Below are 25,588 nucleotides of genomic sequence, written 5' to 3'. Positions count from 1 at the left end.
TGTATTATTGCTTAAGCAGCTAAATCATGAATCGTTCAGTGCAAATACTCTGGAAAGTGGGCACAGGGAAAATGCTCTCATCAGCAAAGTGCATGAAACACATTATTCAGAGAGGAATCACCGACAGAAGCCAATGTTACGGATTTTGCACATAGAATGAGCCGGTTGCTTGGGAGTTCCCTTCTACCTGAGAGTGTGGAAGGTGTCCCTGAGAGAACAGGACAGCAGCGGTGCTGCTGGCAGCAGCAGGTGATATGTATAAAAGGAGACCTGACAGCATGCAACCTGAAGAAGATCAATATGTAGTTGGAAAGTCATCAGTGCAGATCAAGAGCACGTGGGGCATCCCAAGAAGCAGAAGCAGAGGAAGTGTATCCTAGGCAAATAGTTGAAGGGCACAGGTTCTTAGGTAGCAGAGATTGACACTGGCACCCAAATAACTGCTTGTTTGTCTTCTCGTATAAGATACATTAATGCCTGTATTTCTAGAACAGAGCTGGGGGAAGATCAAAATCTTGCAACTAGAATAAATTAAGCACATTTGCACATAGAGATCATGTGGTCTAGTGGTTAGAGGAGACCCAAGGGAAACCTGAGTTTAAATATTTGCTAAACCATAAATCTCACTGCATTTGCCAAGTCCAAGGTCCAAGTCGTGAGGTTATTGTGAGGATAAAATGAGGACGGAAGTGGAAGAAAAAGAAAACAGTTGCTTTTATTTTGTACATTCATTCTGCTTCACCTAGATGTGGAGTGGAGTGGAAATCCTACTCAGCTACCCTCTCGCTTTAGAAATTTCACTGCCATAAAGGTGAAAAATGAGGGGGAAGGGAAAAGAAAACTGAAAAACTTGATTGTTGATTCTGCACCAGTTACCAAATCTGTCCATTTGTGATATGATATATGTGTGGTGTTTGAATGTGTCGTTCCAGTGTTCCTTTCCATTTGCTGGGCTTTGAAACGGTAATCTTCAGAGATACTGATCTGTTGAAAGTGTGTTAGGCTATGTACACACTACACCTTTAAAGCACGTTCTTTCCCTCAAAGAATTCTAGTCACTCTAGTTTACCCCCCACAGAGTTACAATTCCCAGTAGTTCTTAATAGAATTGTTGGAGGGAAAGAATGTGCTTTGAATATCCTTTGAAGGTATAGTGTGTTTCCAGGAGCCGAAGTTTTCTCAAGAATGTATTTTGCTGACCTTCTGTCAACTGATATCCCTGTGCCATTCACGTCTGCACATATAGCAGCTTCCTATGTTCCTGTGTTTTTTCCTCACCTGGCATTTCAACCCTCTCCTGTGCTTCCTTTTTATCTGTGCAGATCCAAAGGACTGCCTACTCAGTCTTCTTCGATGAGAGGTTTTCAATCCCCTTGGATCCTTCTGCACTGGAAGAAAACAGCTTGAGGTTTTCCATCTTTGGCATAGATGAAGACGAAAGGAACATCAGCACTGGAGTCGCTGAGCTGAAGTTGTCAGACTTGGATCTCTCCATCAGGCCCTTCAATGCATGGCTGTATCTACAGGACATGAACAAGGTAGCTTATTGTAACACAGGGCAGAGGGCAATAGGGGTCTGGAGAATGGGTGGGGCAAGGATATGGGGCAAGGGAGAATCTTCAGCCCCTTAAGATAGCAGGGCCCTTGGCACCCGCCGAAGTTGACTGAATTGGCCCTCAAATGCTACCTTTTTATATAGCTCAGTTGCTTTCTAATGTTCCTCACTGCCTTGAGCTAGAGTAGTAATCTCTACCATTCATTTTGTTACAAGGCCATTTAATGAGCAGTCACCTGTCTCCTTCTTATCCCTGCAGGCAACTGATTCAGTGGGTGAAATTCTGCTTTCTCTTAGCTATCTCCCAACGGCAGAGCGGTTGACAGTAGTTGTGGTTAAGGCCAAGAATCTTGTGTGGACCAATGGGAAAATGACTGCAGGTAAGTAAACAGTCTTGCAAAATTCCTCCGCCCTGCCCTGCAGCTGTGACTTGATAGAGTGTGAAGATGTTGCCTTACTCCACAGTGGGTAAATTAGTCGTGCCCGTGATCACAATTTTTATTGTGAAAATAGTGGGGGGATAAATGGTTAGCCCACCCTGTGGTCACAGTCCCAATTGTTCCTTACAGTTGGGCCAATTGAAAGAAACGTAGAGAGACATAAATGCATTCATTATGCATTGTCTCCCCCATGGCATTTAGTTTGGACCTCAGTGTCTTCTTTAGTGCTCTTTTAGAGACTGCTGTCAAGCTCTGGGCATTCCTTGTTCTTAGTGGTTAGCTGTTAGGAGGAGACGAGCTGGGAATCAAATCTGTCTTGGTGCCAATCTGCGATTCTAGGGGGCCTGCCGTATAGTTTCAGCTGCATGTGGTGAGGTTATGCCACTCAGGGGAAAGTAAGGCACCTTAAGGTGCAGAGACTCAGACATACTCACCTTTAAGCTGGCTTCATCATAGCATCCAGGGCACACCCGCAGAAAATGAATTTCATCTAATATTTTAAAACTTCTGAGTTGCCACAGCAGGGCAGTAATCAACTGTTCCACAATGTCTCCTTCTTAGGCATCCTGTTTGGGCTTCTTCAATAACCATCAGCAGAAGCTGAATATCTGTAGGGGGTGATTCTCTTTGAAGAGCCTCAGAAGTGATCAATTAGCTTCCAGTTTTAATTAAGTGGATTTCTCTTGGTTATCAAAAGTGAAGAGCACATGGCCAGTCCTTCTAACTTGTATGTTTTTTCCTGTGGGTGTTATCTCGCTCTCCAAAATGTTGTGAGTGGATTATAGCCCTTTAAAACTAAACTAAGCTAAGTCTCTGGGTGGTGCTGTGGGTTAAACCACGGAGCCTAGGACTTGCCGATCAGAAGGTCGGCAGTTCGAATCCCCGCGACAGGGTGAGCTCCCGTTGCTCGGTCCTTGCTCCTGCCAACCTAGCAGTTTGAAAGCTCATCAAAGTGCAAGTAGATAAATAGGTACCACTCCGGCGAGAAGGTAAACGGCGTTTCGTTGCGCTGCTCTGGTTCGCCAGAAGTGGCTTAGTCATCCTGGCCACATGACCCGGAAGCTGTACGCCGGCTCCCTCAGCCAATAAAGCGAGATAAGCGCCGCAACCCCAGAGTCGGTCACAACTGGACCGAATGGTCAGGGGCCCCTTTACCTTTACCTTAAGTTAAAAAAAAGTTAAGTCTCATATATGAAGGTCTTGCCTGTACACACACCTGCTTATATGTTCCAGTTTGACAAGGTCTAGCCCCGCTAGTTAAATAATATAGTGGTGCATTTTACTGAAAGTAGCACCAGCTTCAGATACTACATCTTTTCAGAGGTTAAGTCTGCATACAAGAAACAATTTCCCCCAGGGACCCAGTAAAAACCATCCTCTTCTTACCATCCTATCAGATCCTTTTGTCAAAGTGTACTTGCTGCAAGACGGGAGAAAGATCAGTAAGAAAAAGACTGCGACAAAGAGAGATGACACAAACCCAGTGTTTAATGAAGCCATGATTTTCTCAGTGCCAGCAATTGTTCTACAGGTAAGAGCCTCCAGGTTCACAGGGACGATTACAGCACCATCCATTGAGCTACTGCATTGCTAAGAGCACAGTTTATAGCATCAGGCATACAGTTCACACCAAGACCACGCAGGGGAAACTTACCCTCTCCTACCAGTTCATAGGATCAGACTACCCGGCTATGAAATGCACCAAAAAATGTTAAAGGGCTCATAAAATTCAGTCCAATTATTCCTTGGTTAATCATAGAATCTTACTGTGAAGGTCTGCCTACTGGAAAAGGCTAGAAGCAATTTCATCTCAAGCCCAGTTCACACAGTCATTTTGGTGTGTGACAGCTGTGCCTGTAATGACTCCATCTGCTTTGTCTCATGCCGGTCCACTTGTGTGCACACATGTCACTGGTCGAATCCAGATTTTTTGCCAGCCATTAAAAGTGGACAGACAAAGAAGGTGCTTCTTCACACAACACGTAGTTACACTGTGGAATTCCTTCCCACAATAGGCAAACATGGCCACCCACTCCAATGACTTGCTTCCACTACGCTCCACTTATAAATAAAGCAAACTTTTGAAGTCTCCAGGGTGCTCTCATCCAAAAGAATCTAAACCTGGCAGTTTTGCTCCTGGAACCTCTCACTGCTCACAGTCATAGGAATCCTCTGTGAATAGCAGGCATGGTGGGGGAGAGGGCAATTCCAACTGGGCCCATGGCTGGGGCAAAGTGTTAAAGCTCCTTCCCTTCACAAGCCATGCTCCTGAAAATACAAACCTGCTTCAAATGGTACAATTCACAAATGTTAATGACAAAGCCTTAGGTGATGCAGATACTTCTTTTCGGAATGAAGTTCTAGGAAAACAGTACAGAGAGAGATTCTCTTCATTGTCAATTTATGTTAGCTCTGTTCATCTTAGAAACTCACCTAAGTGATGGAGGGCTGGCTGTGGCTGAGGACATCCTAATGAGCATGAAATTAAATGGGATATAAACTGGCATGCCCAGGGCAAGAGGCTTCTTCGAGGGTTAGACATTGCCCTTTTGCCAACACTGGTGATCTAAATGGTGAGAGTTAATTTGTTTGTTTAGTCCAGAGGAAACAAACCAAACATGTATTGGTGATGGGGAAATCTCTGAACTAACCATGTCATGTATCGTCCTGCATTTTCTTTGTTCTTGTTAACATGCTATGTTGTCTTTTACTGAGCAGCGAAGGTGGCCTTCAGATTAACCCAGACAAAATCATTAGTAGACAACAGCGTCCAGCTAAGTCATAATAAGAACATAGCACTCATTTCTTCCTTACTGCTGCTGACAGCTATAATTTTAATGAATCTTTCTCCATTCAGAAGCTTTTCTTGATTGGTGATAGATTTCCGCCCACAAGGTTTTTGGCATTCAAGGCAGAGACTTTCAAATTAAACCCAGGGAAAGAAAAACCAGTACGGGAGATGTAAACACAATCATTGCATCACCTGCAAGGCCGAATATATAATTTCATTTGCTTTTCAGTCATTCAGAAGCTTCGGTGCTGGGAGCTAATATAACATATCTAACAAAATCATCTTCAAAGGAGAGATAACAAGGAGGAAGCTTTCTTCAGCAATGGCATGGAGACAAGAAAAAGGATGGGTTACCATAACGACCAAGCAAAGGCCAACTGCTGTGGCTTCTCCTGTCCCTTCTTGAGGATGATGCAAATTCATGGGGGTTAGGGCAAAGGTTCTCAAAAGTTGTACTAATATGTAAGGGAAAGAGAAGTAATGTTTCATTGCACACAAATTTTACAGGCGCCTGAAAGGCCCTTGGGGCTTACTTGTCAAGCAGGAAAGAAACTAGCTGTTGCTGATGGCTAGTGAAATGTTGCATTCCTTAATAACTCATAGTGGAGGGCTACGAGGCTAAGCATTCCCATATGGTGGTTCTCATATTGAAAGGAGCATTTTGGAGTCCTCCTAAGTGACGCTGCACCAGAAATCAAGGTGTTGTCTTTCCCCCTCAAGTTTTTCAGGCCCAGCATACTTCCAGCCCCTGGGCTGATTTTGAGATCAAGTTGGGCAAGTCTGCATTGTTGCCAGATTTCATTGTGCTGCATTGTTACTTTTCTGAATGGAATGAGAACATGAATTCTATATATAATCAGTAGTGGAAAATTAAGAGTGCTTTTCAAGGGTACCTACAGCCACTTCTCAAACTACATCTCATGGTGGTAAAAATTGGGTCAATGGAATTTTGCTAATATCAGCTTGTGTCCTTGCAGGAACTGTCTCTTCGGGTGACTGTCGCAGAGTGTTGTGAAGACGGGAGAGCTGAAAACATTGGCCATGTTGTCATAGGCCCAGCTGCAGGTGGGATGGGCATCACACATTGGAACCAGATGTTGGCCACCTTGAGGAAGCCTGTGTCCATGTGGCACCCACTTCGGCGAAGCTAAGGCATGCTTGCACCTTGCTGTGAATAATCCAACTTGGTGCCTAAACTCTTATCAGTAGGCAGATACTGTTGGCAAATGGAGTTCATTATAGCTAGGAACGAAAACTTATTTTTGCTCCAAATATTCTTCACAAAATGGAGTTGCAGCAACAGGAAAGGGGGGAAAATGTTCAGTTGCCAAATGGGACCACACAAGCCTTGGAAAAGCTTCAAACAACTGAAACCTGTAAGAGAGGAAGCCATTCAAGTACAAAGGACTGCCCTGAAGTAGCTTGCTGACAAATAGGGTGGCCTTCTGCCTCCATCACTCTAAAATCACCAGCTTGGAGAACCAGTCATTTAGTAAATTTGTGTTTTTTTACCAGGAATTAAGAGTCCCATGTGGTTTTCCTCCAGCCCCGAGGGTCAAGGGGGAAAGCTTTGTGTACATATATGTGTGTGTGTGTGTGTGTGTGTGTGTGTGTGTGTGTGTGTGTGTGTATCCATTTGACTCCACTTAGATCTTAAATGCATCTACTTGGAGGTTAGAGCCACTGAATTTAATAGATCTTGCTTTGAAATAGGCATGATTGAGATCACAGTTTTATACTTGTCACATTTTTTTGGCAGGAAAATCCCATTTGATTCAGAGAAACAACTGAATTTCTGGAAAATTACTTCCAGGGTAAATGAGCTTAAGATCATAACCTTATGGAACCATCGTCAAATGCATCTCCATCCATGGTTCCAATTCTAGAAGAGTAGTCATGTTTGCCTATTGCCACAAAGAGCAGCAGGAGACCAACTATTGTAGCCTATTACAGGAATAGGGAAGCTGTGGCCCTCCAGACGTCACTGGGACTCCAACTCCCAGCAGCATTTGGAGGGCACCAGGTTCCCTGTGCCTGGCCTCTTTTGTCAGGTGCCTAAAGCAAACCTACTTCTTGCACCTCGTGCTATCATAACTTAGACCTTAGAGTAACATAGGCTACCCTGGTTGGTTTGTTTTTTGCCCTGGTGGCGTCATTTATTTATTTAAACTTGTCTGTTGCTTGTTACAGAAAAGATCTCCAAGCAACTTACAATAGGCTTGATAGCATTAACCACAAAGTGTCCAGCACAATCAGAGACTGCACATGACCATCAAAGCATGATCTAGACTACCATGTAATGCTGTTTAATCCTGATGCCCCCCCCTCAGTGATAGCAGCAGCATCACTTAGATGCTTTCTCACCAGAGCAGCTGTTCCATTGCCGTTTTGAGCACATGGATCACGTGTCAATCCAAGCGGTCCATAGATAGCAGGCCCTTTAATTGGCATTCAGGGGGATGCAGGGTCGCTGGGAAAGGGAAAAATCAAGAAAAAGAACAAAACCGTTTTGTTTTTAATGACAAAGTATCATGAAAATTGGTCATTGAGCTGGCTTAAAGTAAGCGAATATGTGATTTCAGTAAAATTTTGAGGAAAGGAATATTAGTAAAATGGGTACCCTAACACTACCCCATTCTCCCAAGCCATTCTGCCACCCAATTTAAAGGCATGTGGCTTTGTATCTAGAGCTCTTTCGCTGTTGAAGAACTTGCTGCTTGGCTTAGCTATACACACTTCATAAAGCAAAATGGAAAACACAAGCCCTAATGATCTGAAAAGCATTAGAGGTCACTCAAGCTTTAACTCTTTTTCTTTCTTTTTTTAAGCAATTCTCTGAGGGTGTCAGGCCTGCTCAACTTTAACCATGAAAGAGCAGAAATGCTGATATTAAAAGGGTAACTTTATGTTGAACATAAGCCCATTTGACATTTGGAGTTTATCAAGAAAGCACTTTCCTTTTCTGCCTCCTGAACCTTGGCAAACTCCATCAAGAGTGAGCATTTATCGCTTTGTTAAGGCCTGAGCAATTCTGTTGTTAATAGGTTTTACATAGATTGGAAGGGAGATTATTCTCCACCCCATTTGATAAAGCTAGACAGCTGCTTAATTTGCCTTCTGTGCAACCAAATACCACAGTAGGGCTGGCTTTAGCAACTGGACAGAACCATCAAAAAGAGACATCTGGATTCATTGAGCTCAGGGGTCCCAAGGACTCTTTTAAGAAAAGTGTGACAAGTTCCTTTCAAGTGGAAGCTCTGCTATGTGCAAAGGAGAACTGTGATGGTAGGAAGGTAATCCTATGTCCATATGAATCCCATGATGCTTTGCTTATTAAAATGATATTGTCAGAATGAAACAATCAGAAATCAATTAAGAAAGCTGCAGAAATGATCCAGCATGAGCATCACAACAGTTGAAAGCAATAGCAGATTAAAACCAAATGCAACTGATGTCTGAAAGAATCTTAAGAAAATAAATAGGCCATCCCAGAATTTAAAAATGCCCTTGCCTCTTTAATCCTAACTTAAAAGCCAGTCCACATATTATGTCTATCCCTGAAAAATATTCAAGCTTGGAATTGCTAGGAAAAGAGAAGAGAGAATTTTAAGGTGACCCTCCATAATTACCTCTCTTAATGCTCTTATTGCATAAACTTTGCTACGGAAATTATAACCAGCTGATCTCAAAGATTAGGGTGGCATTTAAAATATGATATCAAGGTACATGGGAAGGATAAACAGGAAGGCACCAATTTCAAGGAGGAAGGGAGGGAATCTCTGGTTGCCCCAGGGGGGAAAAGGTTTTTTTAAAAAATGGGGTCAAATGATTTGAACAGGGTTCTTTCTCAGGGACACTCTTCAACAAATTTTCAAACTGGAATTCAGATTAGGTGCCAGGGGATGTACATATGGTCTAATTCATGTGGGGGCAGGGAGTAGGTCAAAACCAGCATGTTGAAATGCATTTATTCATCTTTAACATTTTTCTCCTCCCATCCTGGCCCTGGGCCTCCATGGCAGCTTACAATAGTTGTGCTTGTGAAACACAGAGATGCTGTGTGGATGGTAAAGACCTGGTGTAATGTGCTCCTGGCAACCCCTGACTCTCAGAAAGTAGACTGCAAAGCTTGAGCAGTCACTAAAGGTGTCCCCCTTTGCATCTTCCATTTCCAATAACCAACCCTTGAGATGACAAAGGGAAACCTGAACAGGACAAAAATGAAGACATCCTTCTTGCAAGGAGAAGCAGTGGCAAAGCACTCCTGACCATCTCCATAGAATCATAGAGTTGGAAGAGACCACAAGGGCCATCGAGTCCAACCCCCTGCCAAGCAGGAAACACCATCAGAGCACTCCTGACATATGGTTGTCAAGCCTCTGCTTAAAGACCTCCAAAGAAGGAGACTCCACCACACTCCTTGGCAGCAAATTCCACTGTCGAACAGCTCTTACTGTCAGGAAGTTCTTCCTAATGCTTAGGTGGAATCTTCTTTCTTGTAGTTTGGATCCATTGCTCCGTGTCCGCTTCTCTGGAGCAGCAGAAAACAACCTTTCTCCCTCCTCTATGTGACATCCTTTTATATATTTGAACATGGCTATCATATCACCCCTTAACCTCCTCTTCTCCAGGCTAAACATGCCCAGCTCCCTTAGCCGTTCCTCATAAGGCAGGCCTTTGACCATTTTGGTTGCCCTCCTCTGGACACGTTCCAGTTTGTCAGTGTCCTTCTTGAACTGTGGTGCCCAGAACTGGACACAGTACTCCAGGTGAGGTCTGACCACAGCAGAATACAGTGGCACTATTACTTCCCTTCCAACCATTAAGCAATTGGCTGAAGAGCACCCCAAGGTGTCAGCAGTGAAGAACAGGTGTTCCTGCTCATTCTAGCTCCAGGCCACACTACCTGCACTGTCCATTACCATCTTGATCTTGTATAGGTTTGGCCTGCCTCACCCAGCCGCTCTACCATGGCCAGACGTGATGTATTTCAAGACTTGGATAGGATGAAATTCCAATTTATCTGCCATCAGCATACTACGATCATGCTGGCCATAAAACAAACTTGTCTTTCCTGTGACTTTTCTCTGAGGATACACTTCTTGTTGTAGGATACATTCACTTTTGGGATAAATAAAGACTGGTCTTTAAAAGCTGCTCACACTGAAGGACTGAGAGAGATACTGCTATGATGATTGTAATTACATTTGTACCTCGAATGTTTGATATTCTCACCTGTTCCCTCCTACCCATCCTTCAATTCTAGAAGAGTGGCAGACTTTTGGGAAGGGCTGGGGATTGTCGGTGATTTTGTAATGTAAAGTGTATCATCACACCATTCCTGTATTATGTGCATCATTTCTGCTGTGTCAAAGCAGCAGCTGTGCTTGTGTAATGTATTTTCGTAAGCTTTGTACATAATCTTTTCCCCACTGCACATGCACATTGTTGACAGCACCTTATATATTTGACTCCTCCTGCCCCATTGCAGTTACCTAGGCTCTAGCTTTCATGTGAGGGAGGAATTCTTTTCTTGTTCTTAAAGCCCAGATAGTGCACACAGCTGATTCAGATTCTCTTGCCAAGGTGTACAGAATCTAACCAGACACTTTGGTAGTCATGGATGGGGTTAATCTTGAAAACATTTCTGAATTGGCTGTCTAACATAGGCAGCCATGTTCAAAGCCAGCGTAGGGCACTGCCAAGATACAGTTCCGTAATGTTAAACTTTGGATTTAATGGTCTTCTGGAGGTGGGTATTTCCTCCCCCCTTCACTTGATGGTAATGTGTGCAATGTGTATGTACCTCGGGTTACATACGCTTCAGGTTACAGACTCTGCTAACCCAGAAATAGTACCTCGGGTTAAGAACTTTGCTTCAGGATGAGAACAGAAATTGTGCTCTGGCGGCGTGGCGGCAGCAGGAGGCCCCATTAGCTAAAGTGGTACTTCAGGTTAAGAACCTCCAGGACGAATTAAGTTATTAACCCGAGGTACCACTGTATGTGCTAAGTCAACACTACAGCTATTGAGGGTTGAGTAGAGATTCTGGATGTCTGCCTCATAGTCCTGCTCTGACAGCACTGCTACTCAGATATTCTTCTGGACAGACACCCTATGATAAGAAGTCCATGTATGTTTTTGACTGTAAAAATGGCTACATGGGAAATTTCTTACGTTCAATAACCTCTCATTTTCTTTGGCAATTTTAAATGATACACACACATGAGAAAAGATGCCAAAGTTACAAAAGGAGCTTTAGCATCTTTTTCAGGTGTATTTTCAAGGCAACTCCCCTCCCATTTTTGTATCTTTGATCTTTTGCAAAGAGCTGTGATCAGGCGGGTTCCTGTCCTCAGGTCAACAACAACAAATTACCGTATTTTTTGCTCTATAAGGCTCACTTTTCCCCTCCTAAAAAGTAAGGGGAAATGTGTGCGCGTCTTATGAAGCGAATGCAGGCTGCGCAGCTATCCCAGAAGCCAGAACAGCAAGAGGGATTGCTGCTTTCATTGCGTGGCGATCCCTCTTGCTGTTCTGGCATCTGAGATTCAGAATATTTTTTTCCTTGTTTTCCTCCTCCAAAAACTAGGTGTGTCTTGTGGTCTGATGCATCTTATGGAGCGAAAAATACGGTAAATCCTGAGAATGGTGTGCCGGGGGAGGGGGAGGGGGAGAATGTCCCATTAAAGTAATACGTATTTCCGTTGATCCAAAGATGTGCTTTACACACAATTTAAGCTACATATTGTTGTAGCAATAGGATCTCACAAAGACAATATTAGTGTAGCGCTACAGTAACATGCACTGAATAGCACCAAATATCTACTACACACCTAACACTATCTCCATTTCAACACACGAGAAAGGATGCTGTGCAGCTGAAGCTGTCTCCCCTGCCTGTTTATTCTGCATATCCCACTTCCAAAGAGCCAAGCCTTCCCATAACAGCAGCTAGTCTCGGGCTGTGGGCACTGCTGTAAAAAAAAAAAAAAAACCAGAACAAATGCGCCAGGTGCATAATCACTCCAACTGACTTATTGGGATCACAAACAAAAATAGTGCTTCTAATATCACACATAGCACCGAAACCAGACTGGAACGTTAGGTGTGCATCGCAGAATCTTTTAGTTTTGCTGGATCATAGTGTGGAAAAAGGAGCTGCTGTGGACATACACTTGAAGCATTCTGTTGTCACTTTCAAGGCTATCATTTGCTGTACATTGCGTCAGAGCAAAAACCCAGTTGTTCATACTGGGACATATTTGAAAAGCTAATAAATAATTTGAGGTAATTGGGCAGCTTGACTTTTTTTTTCCACCTCCCTCCAAAGGAATGGATCCAAATCGGTGTCTATGAGTGCATACTTGTAATGTCTGAACCCATGGCACACTGCTTCAGTATATCTAGATATCTTGCTGCTGCTGGGATTTAGTCATGGTTGCTTAGTTCTCAATTGTATCTGATATTTTTGTCACACAAATGGCCTCACTACAAAATTATCGCGCCATTTCTAGAAGACTAACATTGTTCAATCACTTGACAAAACAAGCAGAATTATGGTATCTAAAGACTAACCAATATCTCCTCAAATGAGTCTCTTGGCAACAGCATATTTTTTTCCATTGCAGGTGATAAGGCAGTCTGCTTATACCAAAAACTCATACTGTAGTAATTGTGTGTTAGTCCTTAAGATGTCACAGAGCTCTTTGCTGCAATTGCAAAACAAACACACTAACATTTGAACATGGTCTAATGTGAGCTGGTGGGACATCACCATGGAAACATGGGAAATTGAAAAGGTAATTGAACCGACTTGTGCAAAGTGCCCAGGGAATGGCTCCTATCAGTGCTGTGCCTCAAATGTGAGAAGGTACTGACAGCTCAAAGATTATCTCAAGGATTAGCTTTGGCAATGTGGATAATGAATCTCTTGGGTTATGGATGTTAAGCATCGCCTGATTCGTTTTCTGATTCAAGATACAATCAGTCTCTCATTAAAACAGAAAACACCAATATTTCACTACTAAGGGCCTTGGTCCCATGAAAGAGATCACTGCTGTAAGCAGCAACCTGCAACATCACTCTATGGACATCACTGAGAGAGTCTAGCCTGAGTCTGCTCTGTGCTGGGGAGTTTTGATATTGGGGGGGGGGCGTTCAGTCATGCAGCCTTATCACCTGTGCTCTGAATAGGTCATGTTCTAACAGGGTTGTGTCATTCTTACTCTCATTGTGCAAAATGGCTCTAAACCTGTGCATGAAGTGCATATGATTCCATTGACTCAACGCAGACAAATGAAATTCAACCAGTAGCTCAGGTTAATACTTAGGAAGAAAATATGAGCTGGATTCCACTACTGAAGTTTTAAAAGTATACTTGCGTATACATTTCGTTCACTGCATTTTAGTGTATCACAGCCTTTCCCAAAATTGGGTTCCCAAATGTTTGACTACATTCCCATCAGCCTCAGCCAACATGGCCTGGTGATAATGATGGATTTAAATTTCTATACCACCCTTCATCCAAAGGTCATGGGGTGGTTCACAACATAAAAATACAAAATGAGAACACAAAATACATAATAAAAAACCAAACAAACCAATAACTTCCCTCTCACATGTAACACATTGCAGTAATCCAACCAAGAGATTACCAGAGCATAGATGACAGACGTTAGGCTATCCCTTGCCTGTATAGGAGCACAGCTGGGCCACTGCCACTGAGGCCATGTGAGCCTCAAGTGACAGCAAAAGATCTAAGAGTATGTCCAAGCTATGTACTTGCTCCTTTAAAGTGTAAACCACCTCAAGAGCAGGCCACCTAGAGAACGGCCCACTAACAGTGCTTCAGTCTTACCTGGATTGAGCTTCAGTTTGTTGGCTGTCGTCATCTACAATGAGATCATGGATGAGGGACATCTTGCATCCACCTGGCATTCAGCAACAGCAGCCGCAGACCTAAGGGCTGGCTGATAGGACAACCACAATTCCCCGGGTTGGAGTAGGCGCTGGGACATGGCACAGTCACTAACTTTATTTGAAAACCAAAAAAAAGTTAAAAGCATACAAGTTAGAAAGCAGTTTAAACAACATAAAACTTTTTAAACAATTAGGACAAGGTCATCCCCAGAGCAAATGTCATGGGGGTGGCCCCTGTCCTTGCCTCTCTCGAAGCTGCTCTTTCCAAAGGGGCAACCCACACCCCCGGTCGGCGTGATGTAGCCTCCACTCCCCTGGTAGATTGACTCTCAATCTGCCAGTCGGTGGGGTGGGGCAGGCTTCACTCTGCCAGCCACAGGTACAGAAAGACCAACTTCCTCAAGAGGAGGAGGCATTCCAGTAGCTGTGGAAGTTCAGCTTACCTTCACTGATGGTCTCCAGCTGCTGCTCCCACCTCTGAGAGCAAAGCATCAGTTCTCCAGTGGTCAGGGATGATGGGGATTGTAGTACACCACTACCTGGGGGCTCACAGTTAGGAAAGGCTGGTCTCCCAGAAAACCCTAGAATGGGTAGGAACAGAAACAGGATACTGCCTTACAAGGTCTGTCCATTTCTCCATCTAATCCAGTATTGTCTATTCGGACCAGTAGGGGCTCACCAGGATCTCAGGCAGATATATTTCACATCACTTGCTGCCTGGTTCTCATTTAATTTGTCAGGGACTGGGATCTTCTGTATGCAAATAAAAGTGCACTATCACTGACCTATGATCCCGCTCCAATATTAGTAGCAGTTCTCCACTCCAATATTTTCCTCTCTATTACATCCTCATAAATCATACAAAGGGCTTGGAGGGAGGAAACAAAGTATGCTGAACAAAATATATATTATTAGATGAGCAGTGATCCAATCCTACGCATGTTTACTTAACAGTTGGTCCCTCCACACCCATTACATGCATAGGATTGCACCAGTAGCCCAATTCATTTCCACCTCCCTCACATACTGCCACACAGAGGCTCTTACCTTGCTACTCATTCTTTTTGCCTTCTCTCATCTTATTAAAAAGTTGTACCAGGCCAAGGCACATCTAGTTCAGTATCCTGTTCTCACAGTGGCTAAGCCTGATTATGAATTAGCAACATCTGTGGATATCATTTGCACCATTTAGTTAAGGCAGGAATTGCCTTTCCTTGGCGCTGTTAGTCATCGTGACATCCCTGCAGCTGGTGTTGTCATAACTTGCTTTCTGAGCCACCCACTTGTCACTTTGAAGAGCTCCCTCTGGTGACCACCACCCACCCACATCCGATTCTGAGCTGCCATGGCGTGGTATTTCAGGGTCCATCCCACTCAGTCACTCCATGAATGTAACATGACATTTCCTCTGTTTCATTCGCTCTCTTTGCACAGATGGCCATGAATAATAAGGGATGTTTTCTGAGAGCTGTTGTCAGTTGTGGATGGGGGCTCCCTTGCCTTTGTATGGAAAAAATAAGAATGCCTTTGTTGAGTCAGCTGTTCTTATTTCAATCTGGAAGGTAATGGTCTCCAAAAGAACAAAACAAAACTCAATGCATCCTTCAGTTGCCAGGGTGCAACTAGCCTCGAGGTAGGGGAGAAAATTGGTTCCGCTTACATGCTAATGTGAGACTACCTAATCTCCCCACCTCACCCCACCAAAAAACCAAACATGAACCAACATTTTATTTATTATTAATTTATATCCCACCTTTGCTTCAAGGAGCTCAAGGTCACGCACACTGTTCTTCCCCTTCCTCATCTCATCCAACAGCCTTGTGAGGTAGGTTAGGCTGAGAGACTGCGACTGGCCCAAGGTCACCTGAGGGGTTACAGCAATCCTTCAAAATGTGCACTTCTCTGAATCTTGCAGTGGAAGTCTCCAACCAAAAACTATATATTAGGGGAATGTTTGCATTGAATATATAGATGAGTGAAAATAAGATACAAAAGTGCATTATATTTGGTAATGTTGCTTGCAAAACATGTTTTAGGAGAATGCAGACAGATTCTCATGGCGATTATTATTATTATTATTATTATTATTATTATTATTATTATTGCATTGCAAACCGATTCAGAAATGTGGCAAATTGAATTTGAGGTTAGAAAAACAATAAACATTTAGTCCCACATTCAGACAGGAGTTCTCCGATGGCATGGAGTCTGGAAGGAAACATGGTCTTACCAATGTCAGTTTTGCACTGTAGTCCGCAGAATGGTTCCTCCAAAGCAATCACATCTGCCCCAGTAAGTGACTCAAGGGTTGCCATCTTCATTATCATCAGGGCAGATAGTATCACAGGTCATAAAAATTGTGCTTATGCCACAACTTGCATGTTAAACAAGATGAATTTGTGCCCATCTTTTTCACTGTAAACATTTTGAACACAAATTGGTTTTTCAAAACATGAGGAGAATCTGTTGGCCGTGTCTTATTGTGATTAAACATAACAAGCTGCACTTTAATGGACTGTGTATCTTAATGCAGATTTAGATTATTATTTACAAGAGGAGCCACAGAACATAACAGTTTGCCACGGTCAACATCATGGAGCCCACAGGAATTAGTGTGCCCAAGAGAGTAACCCCCATCGTGAAAGTTCTTCGTAATTCACAATGTGTGAGATACTTTGCACTGGCTCAGCCTCTCCTACACTGAACATGCCCCTTAAACCTGCCCACATTTTATTGAAAGCCATTGATTGGACATCCTCCTTCCCTGACATTCTGAACAGAGGAGAGGTACAAAGAGCTTATCTCTATGCTACCATGACAATGGTTGATGTAGTTGCCCTTTCCCATTGATGGAGGGCATGCCCACATGTTTTTGTGGTCCTCTCTCTCTTTTTTAGCTCTTTTAGATTTGGCAGCCATTTTGTGTTAGGACATACCCCCCATAGTAGCCATTTTGTGCCTAGCACCCACAACACTGCCTCAAAATTCCGCTCGTGCTCACGAGCCAAAAAAAGGTTGCAACCTCTAGTTTGCATTTCTCCCTTTTGGGTAAAAATTCTAGAAGAACATACATTTAGGAAATAGAACTCCAATGACACAACTTTTGAAATTGGACAACTTGCCGTTGTTGTACTCTGCCCCGAGGAATAGGTTTTGTCAAAATGTGTGAGGCGGGCTTCTTGATCCAGGAAATTCTACTTCGGGCAGCCATCTGATATTTGCCTCTCTTTTTGATTCTTAATAAATTCTGTACTAAGGAGACCCAAATTCTCCAACAAGCAAACAGTTTTTATGCCCAGAAGGAATTATGCAAATTGATTCAATATACGCCAAAGTGCTTATTTTGCATAAATGTTCTGCATGCTTTACAGCTCAGTCCTAAACATATTAACTCAGAAATAAGTCCCACTGGTTTCATTTGGACTTCTTTGATAATAAGAATGTTTAGGATTGCAAATTTTGATACATATTTTTAAAATATACAGATTTATTTTACAAAGAGTGATGCGGATTGCAACCTTCATTATAATCAGGATTTATAAGTATTATTCACCATATTCTGTACCAAACAAATTGTCCTGGCAGGAGGAGGGGTACATAAAAGTAATGAACAATGGGAAGGTGTATAGTTAGGGGAAAGGAGCCAGAGAATAAAGGGCATGTAACCATGTAGGGTAGAGAGACATAATCTCTTGAATGCTTCCATAGAACTGCATCGTTTCAATAGGAAACTTGGTGAACCAGTCAGACCAGTTCCTTTGTTAAGGTAATGGCCTTGGGCAGCCTCATCCACATCTTAAACAATTAGCTCCATCCTATGTTCTGGTTGTATATATGTGTAAATAAAAACATATCACCTAAAGACATGTTTTGTCACATCATAAAACTTTAAATAGGCCACTACTATGTGCATTTGCTTGGGAGTAAGTCTGTTCCATTTAATGGACTTTCCAAGTAAACATGGCTGGCACCAGTCTGTACACCATGAAACTAAAACATGACCAGTTCCGGCCCAGGTTCTACTCATTTGGTCAAATCTTTTACCTAGGTTAGATACAAAGCCTCATGTCAGCAATGATGCAGGCAGGCAAGCACAGTATCTGTCCCCCGAGTGCAAAAGCTGCTCAGCCATTATCAATTACTCATTTGAGGATTGTTGACTTGCAGGAAATTTCCAGGGACGGCATGTTTCTAGTATTAGCTGCTATTGAAGGAAGGTGAGGACAGGTGACCTCACCTAGGCCTGAAGTCACCCCCCACCAAAGCAGGCTCAAAGCTTCTCAAAATCATTTTCTCAGCAGCTAAGCATCAGAAACATTACGCTTGCTGTAACTAAAAAGATTGTAACAGTCCATTGTTTCTCAGGCCTTTCTCATGCCCTCTGGCCTTGCTAAAGAACCACATTGCAACTTACTTTCTGTCCGGGAACCCTGCCAGAACAAGAGATTGAAACATATCTGAACACTCTGAAACCCCTTTCCTGGGAAGAGTGCCAAGAGTCCCAATAGTCCCAAGACAGCTTTCTGTTCATGCTCAGAGGACTCCTGAGGGAGGAGAAAGGAGGAGGGAACTGGAAAGGGGTATATATGCTTGTGCACATGATTGTGAACTCGTGCATGCTTTTGTGGACTATCACATGTGCTCCTTCTACCAGCTCATGGATGGTAGAAATAAAAGCCTTTTCTCCGAAACTATTCCTTGAGTGTCTGTTGACTCCCACTTCCCTTTCCCAGGCGCAATATTTTTCCCACCCGAGGGCAAAGCCTCAGAAGGCTACATTTCTTGGTGCATTGGCCGGGAAAAACAGATTCCCTGAGGATAAGGGATGTGGGTTCAAGGCGTCCCTGCGGTGAACAGCTCGGTTCGTGTCAGCAGTTCCAGTAAACATCCTGCCAAGTTTGTGGGAGGAATTGCCACCCATTCCTGAGTGGACACACTGCAAGGACCGGAGAAAAAGCAACAGCCGTGAAGGAAGGTACCTCAAGGAACAAGGTAGGCTCCACAGGGTATAGGTGGGAGCAAGCTCCACAGGGTTAGGTGGGAGCAAAGAGAGTTTGATCAGCTCCGCCAGGAGGGTAGAAGAAGTGCCACTGGTTTTGGTTTTGCCCAGAAGAAGCAGTAAAAGGTGCTGCTGGCGGACTATATGGAATTGGCTGAGATGACTGGCAGAATTCGGGACCAAGGAGAAGAGTCAGTGGAAGAAGATTGGAAAAAATTTAAAGTATATCTTCAAAAATATTGTAAAATTAAGGACTGTTAGAAAGATGTTGGAAAAAGAAAATTAGGTGGTTTTGGCAGAAATGATATAAAGGATTAAGTAAAAATGAGTTGATGAAATTGACGAAAGAGAGGATGTTAAATTATAATATATTAAATTAAATTACTTAAATGAAAATAAGGTTGGAAGGATTTGCTGAAAAAACGATTTGAACTAGAATACAAAATTGCGAGGTGTGAGGAGGTCAAGGAAACAAGTAAAGGAAGAAAGTTATGTAAAGGTTTAATCTGTTCTTTTTCTTTTTTAAGCGAATGTATTTTTATACCTTTTTTCTTTTTCTGTTGCTGTTGTATTCTTTTTTTGTATTTTGTATTGTTCTTTTTTCTTTTTGTAACTTTAAACTCTGAATAAATATTATTTTTTTAAAAAAGTAAAAGGTGCTGCTGGGCCCTGGTCAAAGTCTAAGCGCTGCCGGTTGGTTGTTGGTTTTGCGCCCAGAAAAAGCAGCAAAAAGTGCGCTGCTGGGCCCTGGTTGAAGTCTAAGCACTGCCGGTTGTGGTTGGTTGTTGGTTTTGCCCAGAAAAGCAGCAAAAAGGGTCTCTTGGGCCCCGGTCAAAGTCTAAGCGCTACCGGTTGTGGTTTTGGTAAAAAAGGGGATTGGAGGAGGTGCATGGGTTTGTGCGTGTGGGGACACTCCAGTTAATGTTTTGAGTGTGTTTTGAGTGTGTGAGACGTTGAAAGCAACGTCTGGTCTGTGACTGAGTGAGAGAAATGATGTTAGGAGGACGGGGTGTCCCAGTGTTCCAGGGTCCCAGGGTCATGGAGAAAAAGCAGTAAAACAACTCCCACAACCCCCCTGCGATGTTTCCTGAACAAACTGGAAAGATGCCACAAAGGGAGAAGATTGGGGATTTTAAAAACCTGATGAAAAAATAGACTCCAACACTTATGTGAAGTTCCTGACCGTCCCCCATGGCTTAGGAAAAATAGAACTGTGATTAGCCCAAGCCAAAACTGTGCCCAGTATGGCAGCAAGTACAAGTTAAAAAACAACAACAACCCAGCAGTCTTACCAGACCCAGAAGAGGGAGGAGGAATACCGGTAATTAGCCCCCCTCCACCCTATGCAGCAACTGCACCAGGGCTAAATGAGGTTCCCCCTACCCAACCCCCAAGAAAAGAGACTGAGGAAGAAAGACAAGAGGAAGTTCAGAATGGTGAGATTCAGGAGGAATCAGGTGAAATGGACAGACAGTCCAAAAGAGTATTTCAGTATGTGAATTGGCAGAAAGAAAAGAACAGAAGATTTTAAAGAGCCGTGTGAGATAGAGCCAGTAAGCAATCCAAAAGAGTGAGCTGTATCTCCCTAAGTGCCAGCAAGTAAGATGTGAATGGGTTATTTTGTTTGTTTGTTTGTTTGTTTGTTTGTTTGTTTGTTTGTTTGCTTGCTTGCTTGCTTGCTTGCTTGCTTGGTGGTGTTTTCTCTGCTCAAAGATTCTGGGGAGAACGTCAGGCAATTGTGTGGGTGGATTTAGTACATTTACTTGGAAGCAGGCGACGCTTTGGAAGTTGGATGATTTATTTAATGGCTTTAGCATTGAAAGCTTGGGATAAATTGAAACAAAGGGAGCACAAATGATCAATTTGTCATCAATTAGTGATAATGTCCAAGCAATACTTGGCAAAGAGTACGTAGAGGCTGTCTTTTTCCATTCCGGTTCAGCCTGCTTCCTTCGAATGCACTTCTTCACTAAAGATTCAAAAATTATTTTAATATTTAAACTTTTTCTACCCATGAAGAAGCCTATATTATTAGAGGCTTTATCATTAATATACCCAGAAAGGGGAAAATAGTAAATATTTTTGGAGGCTTGATGCTTGCAGCTCCTTTTCAATTAAATCATGGAGGTGGCTTCATGGAGGTGACTTCCAGCCACATTTTCACCTCATTTTGAGGAACTGGAGTGCAAGGTTCAGACTACATGTGACATACAGTGCTTATGCATTGAAGGGTTCTGCAGTCCCTAGTCTGGTTTTATAGAGCTATAAGAAGGAAGAGTGCAGCATGGGGTTCAAATTGCCCAGGAACTGTACAGACACACATAGGTGACCTGGTCACAGTTGTCCTCATTATGGAGAAATGTATTGACTCTCTATTTAAATTATAGTAATTATTCCTAAATTTACATATTTCCATACAAATTCACACAGAGGAGTTTCATACATATCTGTGCCTCCTTTTTAGGGATTAGGTATTTCTTCTCCTTTTTAAGCAATGCATAAGTGGCCACTCTGCCCAACCACTCCACGCCTGGTATGGCAGGCTAATAAGCAAAAATCTGTTCTCATTTATCGGTCTCACTTGCTAAACTAGGAGCACCGATGAATTGGCTTATATATGCATATTCACATTAATTGGTGACTCACCTCTTTGAATGAGTCATCACAGATCAAGAGATCACCGAGATCACCATGGAAATAATTATGATGTGCCCTTATGCCCATTCAGAGGCAAAACTTTGTGGTTCAGACCAGTTGCGCTTATTTGTCTGCAACACCTAGATGTGGCAGCGAGTTCACAGTCTCTACTTATGGACTGACTCTTAGTTCAAAGTTTAAGCATTTTATATATTAGCTGTGCATGCTAAAGGCAGAAATCCTTTTGCCAAAGCAATAAAGACTATTAGCCATGTGGTTACATTGCAACAGAGCATTAACGCTACAGAATTTGGGATGGATTCATTTTGCAAGGCTACTCTTGTGACTGTTATTTAGCTCTGAAATAGTGGCTTGCTGTCAATGGTTTCCACAGCAGCAGCTGCTAAACAGCTCCTGTAGTTTGTATGAACATGGCGAGAACTGTTGCTATAATGCAAGGCTGATAGTACAGCTTGGTGACTGGTGCTTTCCCTGTGTGGTTTCAAGAAGGTGGTTAGGATGCAAAGTCACAACTGATGGGAAAGCTGGCAGAGGCTAGAGGCTGTACTAACCTGTTACCAGTGCAAATAGAGGGAAAACTGCAGCCATTTTAGGTGGCCTTTGGTACTAGACAGCCCAATGGTTGTATGTATCTTGTGGAGATCTAATGGTTAAACCTTTTGTTTATACTGCCCATATCTACTTTCTGTCCTTGTAAAGTGCTTTGAATTAAAAAAGTTGTTGCATAAATCACTGCTCAGCTTAATGTGTAGTCGAATTTAGGTTTAACATTATTTGTACCTGTTAATTCTATTTCTTTCTATCTCAATGGCTGTGGCTATCTGTTGAGCATTGATCATGGTGAATTGTGGGACAGAAGTACAACACTTTTCTTGCTAGACCTAAATCTTGATAGCACTCTCCAAATCACACAGTGTTACAGGGTGAAACTATTCTGACCAGTCTCTACTACTAATAAGCATACCATCACATCAATTGATATATTTCCAGTTATTCAAAGACTGGTAGACTTCTCCCCCTTGTTGTTGTTTAGTCGTTTAGTCGTGTCCGACTCTTCGTGACCCCATGGACCAGAGCACGCCAGGCACTTCTGTCTTCCACTGTCTCCCGCAGTTTGGTCAGACTCATGTTTGTAGCTTCGAGAACACTGTCCAACTATCTCATCCTTTGTCGTCCCCTTCTTCTTGTGTCCTCAATCTTTCCCAACATCAGGGTCTTTTCCAGGGAGTCTTCTCTTCTCATGAGGTGGCCTAAGTATTGGAGCCTCAGCTTCACGATCTGTCCTTCCAGTGAGCACTCAGGGCTAATTTCCTTAAGAATGGATGCGTTTGATCTTCTTGCAGTCCATGGGACTCTCAAGAGTCTCCTCCAGCACCATAATTCAAAAGCATCAATTCTTCGGCGATCAGCCTTCTTGATGGTCCAGCTCTCACTTCCATTCTCCCCCTTATTCAATCACTATTGCCTTATAGCCAGCTGAGACTAATCTTTCCATGCCAGCATGAGGATTCTTAGTCCAGCCAGGAAGAAGGACACTGAAAAATTCATATGGGCAATTGCCAGGCTGCCATCCACATCATGGGTAAGCAAACTAAGGCCTGGGGGCTGGATCCAACCCAATCGCCTTCTAAATCCGGCCCACGGACGGTCTGGGAATCAGTGTGTTTTTACATGAGTAGAATGTGCGCTTTACAGTAATTTAAAATGCATCTCTGGGCTATTTGTGGGGGATAGGAATTCGTTCATTTTTCCCCCTTCAAAATATAGTCCGCCCCCCACAAGGTCTGAGGGACAGCGGACAGGACCGCTGCTGAAAAAGTTTGCAGGCCCCTGATCCACATGGTTTCTCCACTAGCTCTAATGCCAGCTATTCATCCATTAGCAACTTCAAAGTGGTGAAAAGATGGGATTAGAGGCCAGACTGAGTGTAGGAAAAAAGAGCAATTTAGCTTAACATTTTCCACAGTCATATCTTGTAACCATGTGTGCTCGAAAACTCGGCTGTTTTGACAAGCACTTCCCGGATCTGCTGACTGAACCTCCTGCTTTAACTCTTTAACAGTTATACTGTATTGCAGGCCTTATTTATTGTACATTTTAATTACAGACATTTATTTTAATATTTTGATGTTTTGAACTTGTCTTATTGTGTATTTTAACTAAGTGTGGCCATATTTTCCTTAGTTTGTGTTCAATGGGGCTTACTCCTAACTAAGTGGCATCAGGCTTAGTAAATGGATTAGAGAGCTGTCCACTTCGTGACTACTGAGTGTGCCCTGCAAACATCACATTCTTGATGTGGGGCAGGGGAAACAGTCTTGACCTATATATCTTCTGTGCTTTGACGACAAGCACTCTGGAGCGTGAGAAAATCACCTTTAATGAACTTACCTCTTTCTTTACCCAGCAGAACTCAGTTATTTTTCAGCTGATCTGAAGTGTAACTCTGGTTTGCATTTTAATGCAACTCCAGCTCTTCTTTTTCTGGCCAAAGCACTGATTCTATTCCATGGACTCCAAATAGCTCACTTGAGCAATGTGGCTTTGCCCTGGAGCTGACATAGCTTAATGAAACAGATTTATCACTGGGGCACAAATTAAGATCTTCTTTTGCGATCACTCATAGCCGAGTAAGATTGTCTTCCATGAACACGGTATTAACAGTGAGTCTGTAAGTGACTGCGGAGGCCAATTCTGGATGCACATGTGCTTCCACAGTGGGGACATAGATTTCCGGGCGGGAGTTGATCGTGGTGAGGGTTTGTCAAGGGTGCCTTCCTCTTAGCACATTTCTCCCTTTTGTCCTGAGTTTGAGCGTCTCCTAAGTCCATGACACCTTTGGTAAAGGCTGTTCTCCAATTGGAGCGCTCACAGGCCAGTGTTTCCCAGTTGTCGGTGTTTATACTATATTTTTTTAGATTTGCCTTGAGAGCATCTTTAAATCTCTTTTGTTGACCACCAGCATTACACTTTCCATTTTAAAGTTCAGAATAGAGTAGTTGCTTTGGAAGACGATAATCAGGCATCTGAAGAACATGACCATTCCAATGAAGATGATGTTGAAGAATCATTTCTTTGACACGGGTGATCTTTGCTTCTTCCAGTACACTGACATTAGTTTGCCGGTCTTCCCAAGTGACATGTAAAAATTTTTGGAGACTCCACTGATGGAATCTTTCAAGGAGTTGGAGATGGTGTTTATAAGTGGTCCATGTTTCACAAGCCTACAGTAAAGTTGGTAGTACAATAGCTTTGTAAACAAGCATTTGGTTGGCCTGCAAATGTCCCAGTTCTCAAACACGCTGCTTTAATTGGGAGAAAGCCGCACTTCCTAGAGCTCAGGCGATGCTGGATTTCAGCATCAATTGTGGAAATATAACTGCCTAGGTAGGAGAAGGGATTGACACTTTCCAACATTACACCATTGAGTTTGATTTGTAGCCCTGCAGAGGGGCTACTTTGTGCTTGTTGGCGCAACACTTTGGTTTTTTGGTTGTTGAGTGATAGGCCAAGCTTTTTGTAAGCTTATGTGAAGCTATTTAGGATGGTTTCGAGGTCATCCTCTGAGTGTGCACACACAACGCTATCATCAGTATACTGAAGCTCTATGACAGAAGTTTGGGTAACCTTACTCTTTGCTTTCAGCCTATTCAGATTAAATAGCTTTCCATATGTTTGATATATGATTTCTAGGATCACAGCAATGAAACAATAAATAGTGTTGGGGCAGTAACACAACCCTGTTTTACACCTGATACCACTGTAAGTGGTTCACTTTGATAATCTGCCACTGATGGGGCAGAGTGAGGCCTGTAATAAACCACCCTTTAAAGATGCTTAGGAAAACAGAAGCCCAAAATGCTCAGTCATGTATTGCCCTTTGGACTTTGTCCAATCAGTAAAATAAAAAGTAAGTGGCTTGTGTTGTTTTTGATCTTGTGACTGAACAAAGGAGATAATGTCTAGAAAAGCATTTCGGGTTGTTATTATTAGTCATGAAAACATTTTTAAATTGCCTTAACCATCCAGCTTCAAGGTAGCATACAATAAAATGACATTTCTAAACATAAAACATTATGGCACAGATAAAATGCAGCTAACAACCCGGGGCAGGGTTAAATCACAACCAACCCACTGGAATTAAACACCCACAAAAGCCTGGGCACATTTATAGCACAAAGTGGTGCATTTAGAGTGGCTTTAGAATACAGTGCCAATATAAA

At 42.9% G+C, this 25,588-nt stretch overlaps 1 protein-coding gene and 1 long non-coding RNA gene across 4 annotated transcripts in view; one reads left to right on the top strand and one right to left on the bottom strand.

Annotated features, from left to right (window-relative positions):
- SYT12 (synaptotagmin 12) overlaps positions 1–6,274 on the top strand; it is a 54,093-nt gene extending 47,819 nt beyond the window's left edge. For all 3 annotated transcript variants that reach the window (XM_083698300.1, XM_083698301.1, XM_083698299.1), the window contains 4 exons: positions 1,323–1,538; positions 1,815–1,935; positions 3,393–3,526; positions 5,764–6,274. In XM_083698300.1, the coding sequence (XP_083554426.1) occupies positions 1,323–1,538; positions 1,815–1,935; positions 3,393–3,526; positions 5,764–5,937 (645 nt within the window). In that variant the 3' untranslated portion in view covers positions 5,938–6,274. The remainder of the gene's footprint in view (positions 1–1,322; positions 1,539–1,814; positions 1,936–3,392; positions 3,527–5,763) is intronic.
- A 517-nt stretch (positions 6,275–6,791) lies between these two features.
- LOC310825387 lies at positions 6,792–17,910 on the bottom strand. Its single transcript, XR_014555251.1, has 4 exons — positions 15,462–17,910; positions 14,152–15,208; positions 13,647–13,816; positions 6,792–7,256 (listed from the first exon to the last, which is right to left on the bottom strand). It is a non-coding gene; the product is annotated as an uncharacterized lncRNA (long non-coding RNA).
- Between the last annotated feature and the right edge of the window lie 7,678 nt (positions 17,911–25,588).

This window comes from Podarcis gaigeae, assembly GCF_964106915.1.
Source record: "Podarcis gaigeae genome assembly, chromosome: 1".
NCBI classification, from domain to species: Eukaryota; Metazoa; Chordata; class Lepidosauria; order Squamata; family Lacertidae; genus Podarcis; species Podarcis gaigeae.
This window is presented reverse-complemented; position numbering and strand designations above follow the sequence as displayed.